The sequence below is a fragment of the Schistocerca cancellata genome, chromosome 11, assembly GCF_023864275.1.
Source record: "Schistocerca cancellata isolate TAMUIC-IGC-003103 chromosome 11, iqSchCanc2.1, whole genome shotgun sequence".
Lineage (NCBI taxonomy): Eukaryota > Metazoa > Arthropoda > Insecta > Orthoptera > Acrididae > Schistocerca > Schistocerca cancellata.
In genome coordinates this window covers 87,965,493-87,980,282 of record NC_064636.1, presented here as the reverse complement: position 1 = coordinate 87,980,282, position 14,790 = coordinate 87,965,493, and the positions used below count along the sequence as shown (strand labels likewise).

The following is a 14,790-nucleotide window of genomic DNA, read 5'->3' as shown; positions in this document are numbered from 1 at the left end:
TTTGCATCTTTATTGTTCAGATGAAATAAACAAGTCTGTGTCTTTGCTGGATTTGGTTGAAGCTGGTTCCCGTTGTAATGTTTAGTTAATACTTCTAAGGCATCTGTTAGGTTTCTCTCAATCTATTTGATTGATCTGGATTGGCAGGCAATGGCTACATCATCAACATAGATAAAACTTCTTGTCGTTGGCCTAACTGGTTGGTCATTTGTATACAGCTGGAAAAGCAGAGGGGACAAAACACTACCTTGTGGGAGCCCATCAAATGTGAAGGCCCAATAAACAGTGTCAACATTTTGTGTTACTCCAACATATGCTACCGCTAAAATAAGACTTTACTTGAAAATTGTATTTTGTACTAAAACTAGTTGTCAATACAGCACTAGTCACCATTAAAGCTGTGGAGCACCATTTAAATAATGATGAGGATGATGTTTGGTTTGTGGGGCGCTCAACTGCGTGGTTATCAGCGCCCATACAATTATCCAATCTTTGCTCAGTCCAATTTCGCCACTTTCCTGGATGATGATGAAACGATGAGGACAACACAAACACCCAGTCATCTCGAGGCAGGTGAAAATCCCTGACCCCGCCGGGAATCGAACCCGGGACCCTGTGCTCGGGAAGCGAGAACGCTACCGCGAGACCACGAGCGGCGGACCATCCATTTAAATAATGAAAACTACACATGTTACTTGTGTTTTCATGCTTAGCACAGAGTGTTTCAAGAATTTATTCTCATTTTCAAGTGCATTTGTTTACACGAATATTTTTGGTGGAGTTTGCATGTGTTATTTTCTGCCTCTCTTGCATCTTTTTGATATTATTATACTGCAATCTGAAAATCAGACAAAATGAATATTTGAGCGTTTTTAAATGTTAATGTTAAAAGTAGTATATATCGAAAATTCCTGCCAGTCTGCCCTGTGTAGCAGCTACTGCATAGGACAAACTGGTAGGAATTTTCAAGTTAAATACACTGAACACATCAACTGTTGCACACATAACCAATTAACAAAATCAGCAACAGCAAAACACTTAAGAAACACTGGACACCCAATCAAAAACACAGAAGATCTTAAAATACTCCACTACTTCCAAAGATCATATACAAGGGATTTAATGGAGGAGCTTGGAATTTTTTTACAACACAAAAAGCAAGGAGAAAAAGTTCTCAATGACAAACTAGGTAGTGAATCAGGTAATTTTTTCAAATGTTTCTCTTGCATATGATAACTGTAGTAATTTTCATAAATGTGTACATTTCCTCATTAGAAGGAAAAAAATCTAATTAATAATCTAGTCATAAAAGTACATTTTAAATGTGTGATGTTCTATATAACAAAGGAGGCACAATGTCTGTAAGTAGCCAAACAATACCACTTCTAACATTACCATCAAAAGTACTCAAATATTCATTTTGTCTAATTTTCCGATTGCAGTATAACCTCAAGAAGATGGAAGACAGGCAGAAAATTACACATATAAACAATGCCAAAAATATTCATGTAAAGAAATGCTTTTAAAATGAGAATAAATTCTCAATACATGTTGGGTTAAGCATGAAAAAATAAGAGACTGGTGTAGTTTTCATTATTTAAATCATTAACGACTTAGCTGCAGACTTTCCCAAAACATCAAATACTGTGGAGCACATTTTACAAAAACGATGGTGGACTCTGTCAAGCCAGGCACAACGAGCTATACTTGCACACCAGGGAAAGAAACAAACTCATTAACCCAGATAGTCCTGAATTATTTGTTTTTCTAAAATTGATTAATATCTTATCTACATTCATTCACAAGGTTGTAAGGAAGAAAGTAAAAACAATTTTGAGTATTTATTTTTATTTAGTATTTCCAAAAATGGGCGTCCTTCCAGAAGGACGTCAGGACAATAAGGGAACATGTTTTTAAAGTATATGACATTGCACAATTAACTTGTTTTGGTTTTTATACTTTCAAATAAACAAATAAATTTGAATTATGGGCTAAAACAGCTAATAAATACAAAAAACAAAGAAAATAACCTATACACATATTTTATGCACTAGTATGATAAGACAAAAAGCAACAAACATGAAGTGGTTCGTCAAATCTTACGCACATAGTAGTAGTTTTTTTGTGGCAACTTCGACATTTCAGCTGCTTCTTCTATTTTGTTATCTCGTCCGTTGGTAATTCAGCAACATAATGTTCTCTTCCATCAAATCTAGAACCTTGTTTTGCCCTCTTACTAAGACATCCTCTGCTGGTAGTGACTCTTTTGTTACTTTCAAGAATTGCAGTGACAATTCGACGACAAAATGTCAGATGATCTATGGCTTTTTCGTTGTGCTTGTAAAGGTCCCAGGTATTTTGCTCTGCAATGTCTATAAAATGTGCAGTGATCGGGAAATACCACTTTTTCCCTCTTACAGAGCATCTATATAGGAATTGATTTTGGTCAGTTCGATCTATGCCTCCCAAGTTAGGTTGAAGCCCGCTAATCCTTTTCTTTTGTTCCCTGGAAAATCTTGCTACAGAGCGTAGTGGTTGCGCTCTGTCAAAGTTGGTGGCTACAGTAACAACATTGTTGTCATTCCAACGTACAATGGAAATCCCGGATGCTGAGTCAGAACAAATTTCATATGATCCTCTATTTTCTTTTATCATTTTATCTACAAATGATAGAGTACAATTCTTAACTCTGTTTCCTCTTATTGTTCCTGTTGCTTCCACACCCCTCTCTTCTAGGTCATGTAGCGCAGTAGCATTGAGCTGACTTGCTGGTAATTTATCTACACTTGGATTTTCTTCAGCACCCGAATCTTCATCTGTTACGTCATCAGTTGATTTAGAGGAGGGTGTAATGTTACATTCACACCAGTATTAGGTATTTCCTCATCTTTTGATTCTAACATGACCAAATGTTCCATAAGTGTACATCGTTTTCTGTGAATACAAAATGACAACACATTACCCTGACGTCCTTCTGGAAGGACGGTTGAAAACATTATTGAATTACAACTGATGAAAACTTTCAATCGTAATATGAGCCCATAAATAATATAGGTTAATTCTTTAAGATATTATATGACAAGTTTCAGAATTATTGACGCAATATGAAAGAAAATATATATACCCATCGATGACACGGTCAGTCAGTTCGTCCATGGTAAAATCGGCCCTATTTTCAAGACACAGTTTCTCACTCACTATAAACGACAGCGTCAAACTGACTGTCGCAGCGCGCAACTGACTCTGCCTACTTTATATAACAATGCGTCACAGTCCGTTGCAACAATGCGTTATTCGCAAAAGTAAATAATTTCAACAGTGAGTTACGTCGTCCTTCCAGAAGGACGTCATGGTTATCTGGGCAAGACAACCGTTAACTTGGATATGATGATTTACATGTAAATCTATAAAAACCAATACGCTTTATTACAATTTATTTTTATGTCAACTTCAAAATGGTACTTGCCCAGCCACATTAAGGTCACGAGTGCCTACATGGTGCACATATAGTCTGGGAACACTTTCAATTATTTATAGCACAAGAACTAAGCATTGTACAGATGTCATACATATTGCATTTTGAAGAGAAACTCTAAAAGTTTATTAAAAAAACATTCAATATGCAAACCATGAGTGACCCGACAGGTGTCAGTACTGTAATCGCATTCTTGCCATACCAGTCCCAGCATGGCATCGTCGACTGTGGCAGTCGCTTACTATATTCTCTCCTGGAGCTCTGCAACATCACGTGGTAGAGGCGAACATTCACCAGATCTTTAATGTGTCCCCACAGAAAAAAGTCGCACGAAGTGAGATCTGGTGGTCAGGGAGGCCATTTCGTGAAACAGCTGTCCCCTTCTGTAGCACGGCCAATCCATCGATGCGGCAGCTCCGAGTTCAGATACCCACGAACTTCATTATGAAAATGGGTTGGAGCCCCGTTCTGCTGAAAGATGAACGGAGAGTCCGATTGCATTTGAGGCATCAGCCATTGCTGCAACATGTCCAGGTAGAAATGTCCAGTGACAGTGCTCTCGGTGAAGAAGAATGGCCCGTACAGTTTTCGACGTGACGAGGCACCTTTGGGGAATCACACTCAAATTCAATGCATTCGTGTGGATCCTTTGCACCCTAGACTCCACAATTATGCCTCTTCACTTTCCCACTGGTGTGAAAAGTGGCTTCTTCGCTAAAAATTAATCAATCAACAATGATATCCCCATCCTCATTCAATTGTTGCAACTGCGAACAAAATTTAAAATGCTTGACTTTGTCGTCGTCATTGAGTTCTGCACTGGCTCCAATTTGAATGGTTTCACACACAGCTTCTGTCGCAGGACTTTCCACACGGTCATTGGAGCCATTTCGAGTTTGTCGGATACACGAGACACTGATTTCTTTGGACTCCTTACGAATGTCTCTCGTACGCACTCCACATTCACTTCACTCCCACTGGGATGTCTGCTTCTCTTTGCCGGGCACAAGCAACTCGAATTTGTTGTGCCAGTGATAAATTGTCTTCCTTGTTGGTGACTTCTTATTGTACTCAGTTCTAAACATCCGCTGTACAGTTGTAGCTCACTTGTTTTTGTCGAACTCCAACATACAGAAAGCTCGCTCCGCACCTGAACTCGCCATGTTTGCGACTAGTGCTGACTATTGGCAAATTACTAAATTACGCTGTGGCGGTATACGTGAAAAAACAACTGTCAGGGTTTCTCTTCAAAATGACATATATATGATATCTGTAAAATGCTTCGTTCTTGTGCAATAAATAATTGAAAGTGTTTCCAGACTATGTACACCCTGCATGTTCAACATGACCGTGCAATAACTACTTACAGATGGCAAGTGGCAATACTAGTTGTGGAGGATATATAAAGCATGTCTGCGCGTGCGCACATGCACATGCCTCTCTCTCTCTACATTATGCTCCTTCAGCTGCAAGATCTTTCCTGGCCCACAGTGAGTGTACTGGGGTGGGGTGGGGGTGCAGGGTGGAATGGGGTGAGGGATGAAGAGAGGCGGGAGGCAGGGAGGGGATTGGGGGAAAGTGTCTAGCAGCTCGTGTGTGTGTGTGTGTGTGTGTGTGTGTGTGTGTGTGTGTGTGTGTGTGTGTGAGGCGGGAGGCAGGGAGGGGATTGGGGGAAAGTGTCTAGCAGCTCGTGTGTGTGTGTGCGCGCGCGCGCGAGCGCGCGGTGTAGTAGTGCACACTCACATTTCTCCTACAGTTTACGAAAAGAATTTCATTCTGAAAGCTAGCAAAGCTCTGTATCTTTTGTTGGTGTGTCTATCGACAACACAGCACTTCTGCCTAACAGTGAGTTGTCCTAAGCAATTCATTGACAATATGGTTATAGGACATGAGGTTTTCCGTTTTGTTAAGTGCACAATTCTACATTTCTCCCAATCTTTGTACCACTTTGAAACCATATCAAGATCTGACTGAACATTTATGTAGCTTTTTTCAGATAGTGCTTTGTTATGGATAGCTGCATTACCTGCAAAAAGTCTGAAGTTACTATTAATATTGCCTGTAAGGTATTTAATAGAAAGTAGACAACTACCCACTAATTAGTTTGAACTCTGAGCATTCCACTAGGAGATCACTGATCCAGTCACAGAACTGAAGCAACAATCTGTAGACCCACAATTTTATTACAATCTACTTGTGAGGAACGAAGTCAAAAGCCTAATGGAAATCTACAAATATGAAATCAACTTTAATTCCCCTGACGACAGCACTCATTACATTGTGCAAATAAAGAGGCAGTTGTCTCTCATGAGAACTGTATTTTCTGAGTCCACTTTCTATGTCAATGGATCATTTTCTTTGAGGTGTTTCATTATGCTGGAACACAGTACATGTCCCAAAAGTCTAATACACACTATGTGATCAAAGTATCCGGACACCCCCAAAAACATATGTTTCATATTCATTGTGCTGCCACCTACTGCCAGGTACTCCGTATCAGCGACCTCAATAGTCATTAGAAATCACGAGAGAACAGGATGGGGTGCTCCGCGGAACTCACGTACTTCGAATGTGGTCAAGTGATCGGGTGTGACTTGTATCATATGCCTGTATGCAAGATTTCCACACTCCTAACCATCCCTACGTCCACTGTTTCCGATGTGATGGGGAAGTGGAAATGTGAAGGGACATGTACAGCACAAAAGCATACAGGCCAATCTCGTCTGTTGACTGACAGTGACCGCTGACAGTTGAAGATGGTCATAATGTGTAATAGGCAGACCATCTACCCAGACCATCACATGGGAACTGCAAACTACATCAGGATCCACTTCAAGTACTATGACAGTTAGGCAGGAGGTGAGATAACTTGGATTTCATGGTCGAGCAGCTGCTCATAAGACACGCATCATGCCGATAAATGCCAAAAGATGCCTCGCTTGGTGTAAGGAGCATAAACATTGGACAATTGAACAGTGGAGAAACATTGTGTGGAGTGACGAATCACAGTACACAATGCAGCGATCCGATGGCAGGGTATGGGTATTGCAAATGCCCGGTGAATGTCATCTGCCAACATGTGTAGTGCCAACAGTAAAATTCAGAGGTGGTGGCGTTATGGTGAGGTCGTGTTTTTCATGGAAGGGGGCTGCACCCCTCGTCTTGCATGGCACTATCACAGCACAGGCCTACACTGATGTTTTAAGCACCTTCTTGCTTCCCACTGTTGAAGAGCAATTCAAGGATGGTGATTGGACCTTTCAACATGATCCAGCACCTGTTCATAGTGCACTGCATGTGGCGGAGTGATTACACGACAATAACATTCCTGTAATGGACTGGCCTGCACAGAGTCCTGACCTGATTCCTATAGAACACCTTTGCGATGTTTTGGAACGCCGACTTCGTGCCAGGCCTCACCGACCGACATCGATACCTCTCCCCAGTGCAGCAATTGGTGAAGAATGAGGTGCCATTCCCCAAGAAACCTTTCAGCACCTGACTGAATGTATGCCTGCAAGAGTGGAAGCTGTCATCACAGCTAAGGGTGGGCCAACACCATGTTGAATTCCAGCATTACCGATGCAGTTCTTCATGGTGCAACAATTCAACAACTAGTCTGAGATATCTGGAACTACCTTGCAATATCATGAGTGTTTCACCAAGGGGATTGATGAACATCTTCAAGAATGTGTTCTCTGTTTCTGGAGTGTGTCTGGTCCATGGACGACATCTGTCCATTACTTATGGACGAAGATTACTGTTTGAAACTTCCTAGCAGATTAAAACTGTGTGCCCGACTGAGACTCGAACTCGGGACCTTTGCCTTTCGCGGGCAAGTGCTCTACCATCTGAGCTACCGAAGCACGACTCACGCCCGGTACTCACAGCTTTACTTCTGCCAGTATCTCGTCTCCTACCTTCCAAACTTTACAGAAGCTCTCCTGCGAACCATGCAGAACTAGCACCCCTGAAAGAAAGGCAGTGTGAAAATCTCATTCCGGAAACATCCCCCAGGCTGTGGCTAAGCCATGTCTCCGCAATATCCTTTCTTTCAGGAGTGCTAGTTCTGCATGGTTCGCAGGAGTGCTTCTGTAAAGTTTGGAAAGTAGGAGACGAGATACTGGCAGAAGTAAAGCTGTGAGAACCAGGTGTGAGTCGTGCTTCGGTAGCTCAGATGGTAGAGCGCTTGCCTGCGAAAGGCAAAGGTCGCGAGTTCGAGTCTCGGTCGAGCACACAGTTTTAATCTGCCAGGAAGTTTCATATCAGTGCACACTCTGCTGTAGAGTGAAAATCTCATTCTGGAGATTACTGTTTGCCAGAGACATTGCTCCAGGCAAAGAAAAACATCCTTATTGTGATGGCTCCTTTGAGGATACTGTGCAGCATATCCACAAGCAGCATCAGCAGCTTGGTTATCAGATGCACCCACGAACAAAAGCACCTTAACATATTCATCGTTTGAGAATTCCATCGGGAAGCTGCTCGTCATTGAATGTATGCCTGCGAGAGTGGAAGCTGTCATCAAGGCTAAGGGTGGGCCAACACCATACTGAATTCCAGCATTACCAATGGAGGGCACCACGAACTTTTATGTAATTTTCAGCCAGGTTTCCAGATTTTTTGATCATATAGTGTAAATGCAGATGCTACCCGAGTCTGCAGATCGTGCTGCTGTATTTGACCATGAATGGCACCTGTGCAATGTCCTCGATACATTGCAAGTGTCAGTTGTGATCCAAACAGTGTTGTGCGTAGCTGTGCGCTATGTCGGAGCTAAGTGAATTCAAACACGGGCAAACTGTCAGTGCTTGTAAAGTGGGTGTTTCCGTAACCAAGGTAGCCAAAATGTTTGGTGTTTCAAAAGGCATCATATTAAAGATTTAAACTGCACACAGGGAAAGCAGGAAAACATCATCCACAAGTCACGACACGGATGAAAGTGCGAGTCGAGTGAACACAAAAGACAGTTTTTGAAGAGATTGTGATGAAAAGTTAATGACATCTGCAAAAATCACTGCAGAACTGAAGGTCATACTCGCGAATCCTGTCAGTGCCAAAACAACGTGATGGGAGTTCCACAAGCAGGAAATTTCAGTGCAAGTTAGAATTCTGCAACCACTCCTAAGTGTTGCGAATGCCTGTAACAAGAAAACTTGGTGCCACAGCCATAAAGCTCAGATTACAGAGCAGTGAAAGAGTGTAATTTGGTTGGCCGAGTCTTGTTTTACAGTGTTAACAACCTCCGATTGAGTTGGTATCGGAAGATCGAAGTAGTGTAGGTTTGATGACAATTTGGGCAGGCATATCACAGTATTCCGTAAGCCCCGTAGTCAACTTCCACGGATTATGTGACCATTTTTGCTGTCAGGTCCATCCCGTGCTACAATGTTTGTCTCCCGACAGCGATGCTACGTTCCAAGATGCCGTGCCCCGTTCACACAGCTTGCATTGTCCACGACTGGTTTAGTGAGTAAGAGGGTGAATTGTGAGTTCTCCCCTGGGCACCACAGTCACCAGATCTCAATATTATTGAGCCTTTGTGGTCTACCTTGGAGAGAAGGGTGAGAGATTGCTATCCACCTTTACTGTTTTGCAAGAATTGTGTAAGACTCCCTCGGAAACCATACACGACCTGTATTTATCCATTTTGGGGACAATCGGAAGCTGTTTTGACTGCCGACGGTTTTCCTACACGTGTTAGTCACGGTAATGAGTTTTAGCTTTGGTGTTTTCATATTTTTGTCGACCCCCATATAGTAAGATCAGTCATAGATTTGAACAGAGAGTCGCCATTATCATCTGGAACAAACAGCAGATGCCGAATCGACAGGCACCGCTGAGGGAAACCGCTACATCAGTGGAGAATGTAGTTTTATGGACACTGGCAGTGAAGCACTGTGAGTGGCCACGGTGAGATGTACTGTATACTCCAAATGGGCACTTCATTCGGCAGTGTGTGATTGTACTACACTTGGAGTGCTGGAGGATACACCATTACCACCTCCCATCACTGCTTCTCGTGTGAAACGTGATGGTGCTCAAACCAATTTGCCTTGTCGGCTAATAGAAATTATGTAACTGATGACTGACTGATACGGAAACAGTCACTCCACCACAGAATGAAAATTTCACTCCACGTCGTAAATTAACGGCACTCACCGGCGAATCGGAGGTGGGACGGCGCACCGGTGACGGCGCCCGGTCGTACTCGGGCGCCGGCTCCCGCCAGTTGCGGTTGCGGGCGTCGTCCACACCCGCGGGCTGCCGGCGCTGCTGCGGCTGCCAGCCGCCCCTCCCGCCCCCGCCCCTCCCCCGGCCCCTGGCAGAGCCGCGCCACTGCGTGTCCGGCCGCCTCTTGGCACCCTGCCCGAAAGGGGCGCGGCGCGACGCGAGCCCGCCGTCACCGTCTCCGCCGGCGCTGCCCTTCTCGCTGTCACCATTATCCTTGCTGCTGCTGCTGCTGCTGCTGTTGTTGTTGCTGCTGCTGCTGCTGTTGTCTGTGGTGCTGCTCTCACTGACGATCCCATTCACACAGCTACCATTCTCAGTTGACACGTCGGCCCTGCCAGCAGACTTGTCTTGTGTTGAGCCTGCCCCCTGCTGCTGTTGGGCTGCTGGGATGAATTCAGGAGCATCCTGAGTGAGAAAGAGAAGTTAGCAACTACACTTTTTTATGTATAGTTCTCCAGCTGCTGTAAATTTCTTAAAAATATTTTCCTGCATATATTGTTCTTATATTTTGCAATAAATATTTCATTTCCTTCCACAATGACTTTTACCCATTGCCGTAGCCAAGGACATCAAAGCACATCAGTGTGATGGCACTCGACTCTTAGTTAAGTCTGTCTGAATACCATTTGCAAAAAATCTTCATTACCTGTATCCGGTTGGTGAGTGGTCGAGGGTGTGGTGTGAAACTCCTGAACACCCGCCTTTATTCCAATGTCCTGGATTACCGTATTTACTCGAATCTAAGCTCCCCTTTTTTTTTTGTTTTTGTAATCCAAAAAACTGCCTGCAGCTTAGAATCGAGTGCAGAAGTTCTGAAAAATGTTGGTAGGTGCCGCCACAACTAACTTCTGCCGTCGAATATATGTAGCACGCTTTGCAGGCACAAAGATAAATACAGGCGCCAAAACCTAGTGGAAGAAGAGCTTTTATCTCTGCCCCAAGTTTCGACCACTGCATTTTAATACATTTTCCAACGAAGTAAATACAAATTCCGTATTGTTCATCTTCGAATGTAGCAGCATTTCAATGTACTACGAAAATCCGACTGGCAAGACTGTTTGGGATGTTTGTCAATATGGCCGACTCTACGTTCTGACTTTTTTTCCTTCCTGTGAGAAGAGATGGTTGCTAATAGGAAATTTTATGAATTGTGAATCACATGCAGAATTCTCATCACCATAAGAATAATACAAACATAAACATTTTGCCATGTATTCTTTCGTGTTTGCTGCTATCTCATTTAAATCCTGTCTGCCTAATAAACTACAAAACTAGAGTGAGACATCAGCAAACGAGGAAGAATATACATACCATGTCATGTTTATATTCGTATTATTCTTATGCCTAATCGTGATACAGTCAGAAATGAAGCACGGCAATTGACTAGATTTTTAAATCTAAGATGACTAATTTCTGTGCAGAATGTAATGTACTAAAGAGGCGTCTGCAAATATTTTCAAACGGAGAAAATTTTTCGCTAAACTCTCGTTCAGAACATGTTGTATCATACACAGTCTATTATTTGGTTCTTGTTGATCATTATCAAAGAAAGCAGCAATGTAAGTAACAACAAATAGCAGTCTCTTGCCATTGTTTCACTAATGAGACAATTCGTCTCTTTTTTTTGTAATTGTAAGCAGTGGCAGCATGCACAAAAGCAAGCCATGCCGCGATCAGCGACAGGTCGTAAACACTCATCATCAGAATGTGACAAACAATGGATGACACAGTACAATAAGGCATTTACAGCTTAGAGTAACGTAAACACCTATAACAAAGAGAATGGCACTTATCAGATCAAAGAAAAACAAGCAATCAATTCAAACCAGATGAAGCACGTGAAAAAGGAAGGGTACCCGCATAAATACGGATGGAGCGCCTGACGCATAGCAATGGCTACCAGGTAAAGCTTAACTGCTATCTTATGATTCGAACCAAACTACTGTAGCTGTACTGTCATTCATTCGACCTAAATTGTGCCTCATATTACAATGGGCCAACTTTGTTTCAATTTGGAGTTGCGGCCTAAAACTTTTCTCTCCCCTTGAATTTTGAGTCTCAAATTTCAGGTGCAGCTTATATTCGGGAAATTTTTTTTCCTTGATTTCAAATCTCATTTTTCTGGTGTGGCTTAGATTCAAGTAAATACGGTAAATTCCAAACCTCATTGCAGTGCCTCACAAAGTGAGCAGATGTGAAACTGTTGACGGTGATCCGTACATCGAATAAGGTGGTTAATCTTTGCGGCTCCTCGGTGCTATTCGAGAGGAGTTAGCTATGAGCCAGCACTGAGTTTCATCCTCACTCTTCCCTTCATTCATCACAACACAAACCCAACACTACACTGTATGAAACTTCATAACAGAACAGAGGAAGGCAATGACAAACCATCTCCACTAGGACCCCACATATAACAGCGATTCAGGATTTTTATATTTGCCACTGTACGTTCAGTTCTCGAGTATGGGATTACAAGGGTCGTCCACAAAGTAAGTTCCATTTGGTTATATAAAACAAATGTGTACAGATACAGAAAAAATATTTATTGTACAAAATTCTACAACTGTTGAACTACTTTTCTATGTAGCTTCTGAAATTTTGTAGCCACTTGTCATAGCGTGGTACAAGTTTTTGTATGCCTTCTTCATAGAAGGTTGCCGCATGTGTATTCAACCGTGTGGTAACATGTTCTTTCAGCTCCTCATCGTGTAAGTGTTGACCACTCTTTTTTAAGTGTAAGAAGAGATGACAGTCGCTAGGAGCGAGGTCCGGGCTGTACGGAGGGTGATAAAACGCACCCCAGTGAAATTCCCGTAAGAGATGTTTGGTCACATTCGCCGTGTGAGGTCAGGCATTATCGTGGGGAAAAACAACACCTTTTGATAGTAATCCTCGGCGCTTGTTCTGTATTGCATGGCGCAATTTCTTAAAGGTCTTGCAGTAACCATGTGCATTGATTGTTTGGCCTCATGGTAAGAAATCAATCAGCAAAATGCCTTTTCTGTCCCAAAAAACAGTGCACATGACTTTTCGAGGTGTCAAGATTTGCTTAGGCTTAACCTTAATTGGGGATGATTTGTGCCTCCATTCCATTGATTGCTGCTTTGTTTCAGGGGTGTTGTATGATACCCAAGTTTCATCCCCTGTGACTATCTCAGAAAGAAAACCATCGGCTTCTTCATTGTAGCATGTCAAAAACTGAAGTACACTGCCCATCCGTAGTTTTTTGTGTTGTTCAGTAAGTATTTTGGGTACCCAATGTGAGCAAAGTTTTCAAAATTTCAGTTTTTCCGTAACAATTTCATGAATTACTGATTGTAAGATTCGCGGAACTTCCATAGCAAGGGAATTAAGTGTAAACTTACGGTTGTGCTTAATCTTCTCTTCAATTGCATGAACCAGTTCATCAGTAACCACAGACGGGCGTCCACTTCGTTCTTCAGCCTGACCCATCTTCTAACCATTGAATCAATCACAGCATTTTGTCGGTAAACCTCGCACATTTCCTGATGAATTTCCTTTGGTTTAACTTTCTTTGCATTTAGAAAACGAATCACAGATCTGATTTCACATGCGGCGGTGTTTTCAATTATGGCTGACATCATAAAGAAGCACTACAAAGCACACGTCGGCAGCAGCGATCTGAAAATGGCGTACATGGTCTTCTGCGGGAGTCAGAGTAACTGCCACGCATGCTCGGAACTGCGATCGTAGTGCTGCCGTGGAAAGAAATAGAAACTGAACTTACTTTGTGGACGAACCTCGTATTTTGACTTTGAGAATGACTTTTCACTCTACAGCAAGTGTGCACTCGTTTGCAACCTAGTGGCAGATTACAACTGGGCGCCAAACTAGGAATCGAACCTAGGACCTTTGTCTTTTGCGAGCAAGTGCTCTGTGACGCTATCGACACACTATTCACGACCTGTCCTCACAGTTTACTTGCGTCAGTTCTCTTCTACCTTCCAAACTTCACACAAGCTCGACTCTCAGATTGTGAGTATTGCTAGGACGGTGAAACATTTGTCCGCAAAATGCAGAGGTCACTGATCCGAGTTCAGGCGAAGCATATAGTTTTAATCTGCCAGAAAGTTTCACTTTTGTTATTACTTAGCAGTTAGCGAATTTTAGCCCTCTTGTTATAATACACACAGAAGCATAGGATAAAAAGCAACAACCAAAAATAATGTAAGGGTCATATGACACTGTTAGCTGTCAAAAAGGGTGTTCTTCCTCCATGCGCACTGGCCCCTGTCCTTGTGGGTATGCAAGACTTGTGTTATATTTGTATTTGTGGAGTGTGAGTGTAATGGCTGCATGTATAGCATAGTGTTACATTGTTGTGTGATGATGATGATGATGATGATGATGATAGAAGGGAGTAAAACCCGTTGCTAGCACAAAGCCTAGTTCTCATGAACATGACCAAGGTGGCCGCCAAGGTGAAACATCAACAGTATCACACATCTTCACTTCGAGAGAGACTGCAGAGAGGTTTACAATCTACTCCAGGAGACGTGCACAAAGAATCGTGGTCAGGAACTTTAAATCACCACCCATCCTTCCCCCTGCTGGCCAAATAACAATAGTGAGAATTTCATCCATCACCAGCATTCGAATCAGCTTACCTTAGAGTTGAGAGCATACATTACCGTCCTTTTCTATGCAGCTAGGTAAAACAACGCATGATGGTGACCAAATAACAGTTTCGCATAGGCGTACGTGGTACAGACAGCACCACCACAGTCTGTTTACACTCAAATACTTACACAAACATCTTTTAATGTTTTCTGTATGCAGGCACAGTGACAACACCTGCACGAGGGTTGCACTTCTCCTTTATTGCACAAGGGCTTCACATGTGTGAACTGTGCCCCTGCCTACTACAGTTGTGCAAAACTGTCACGAGGGTGCCATCAATTTTTAATGTGATGTACCTCGATAATGTCTGCGTGTATGAAATTAGCTAACTGCAACATAATGAAATAAGTTCTTTATTTTTAATTATAAGGGACGCACAAAAAGAAACGAGATGGAGTCTGGAATGCACAAACCAGTGACAGGAGGGTAATATCGTGGCA

At 42.6% G+C, this 14,790-nt stretch overlaps 1 protein-coding gene across 1 annotated transcript in view; it reads right to left on the bottom strand.

Annotated features, from left to right (window-relative positions):
• The window catches only part of LOC126108247 (protein shuttle craft), a 276,697-nt gene that overhangs the window by 246,134 nt on the left and 15,773 nt on the right, over window positions 1–14,790 (bottom strand). Inside the window, exon 3 of the mRNA XM_049913476.1 lies at window positions 9,638–10,114. Within this exon, the coding sequence (XP_049769433.1) occupies window positions 9,638–10,114 (477 nt within the window). The remainder of the gene's footprint in view (window positions 1–9,637; window positions 10,115–14,790) is intronic.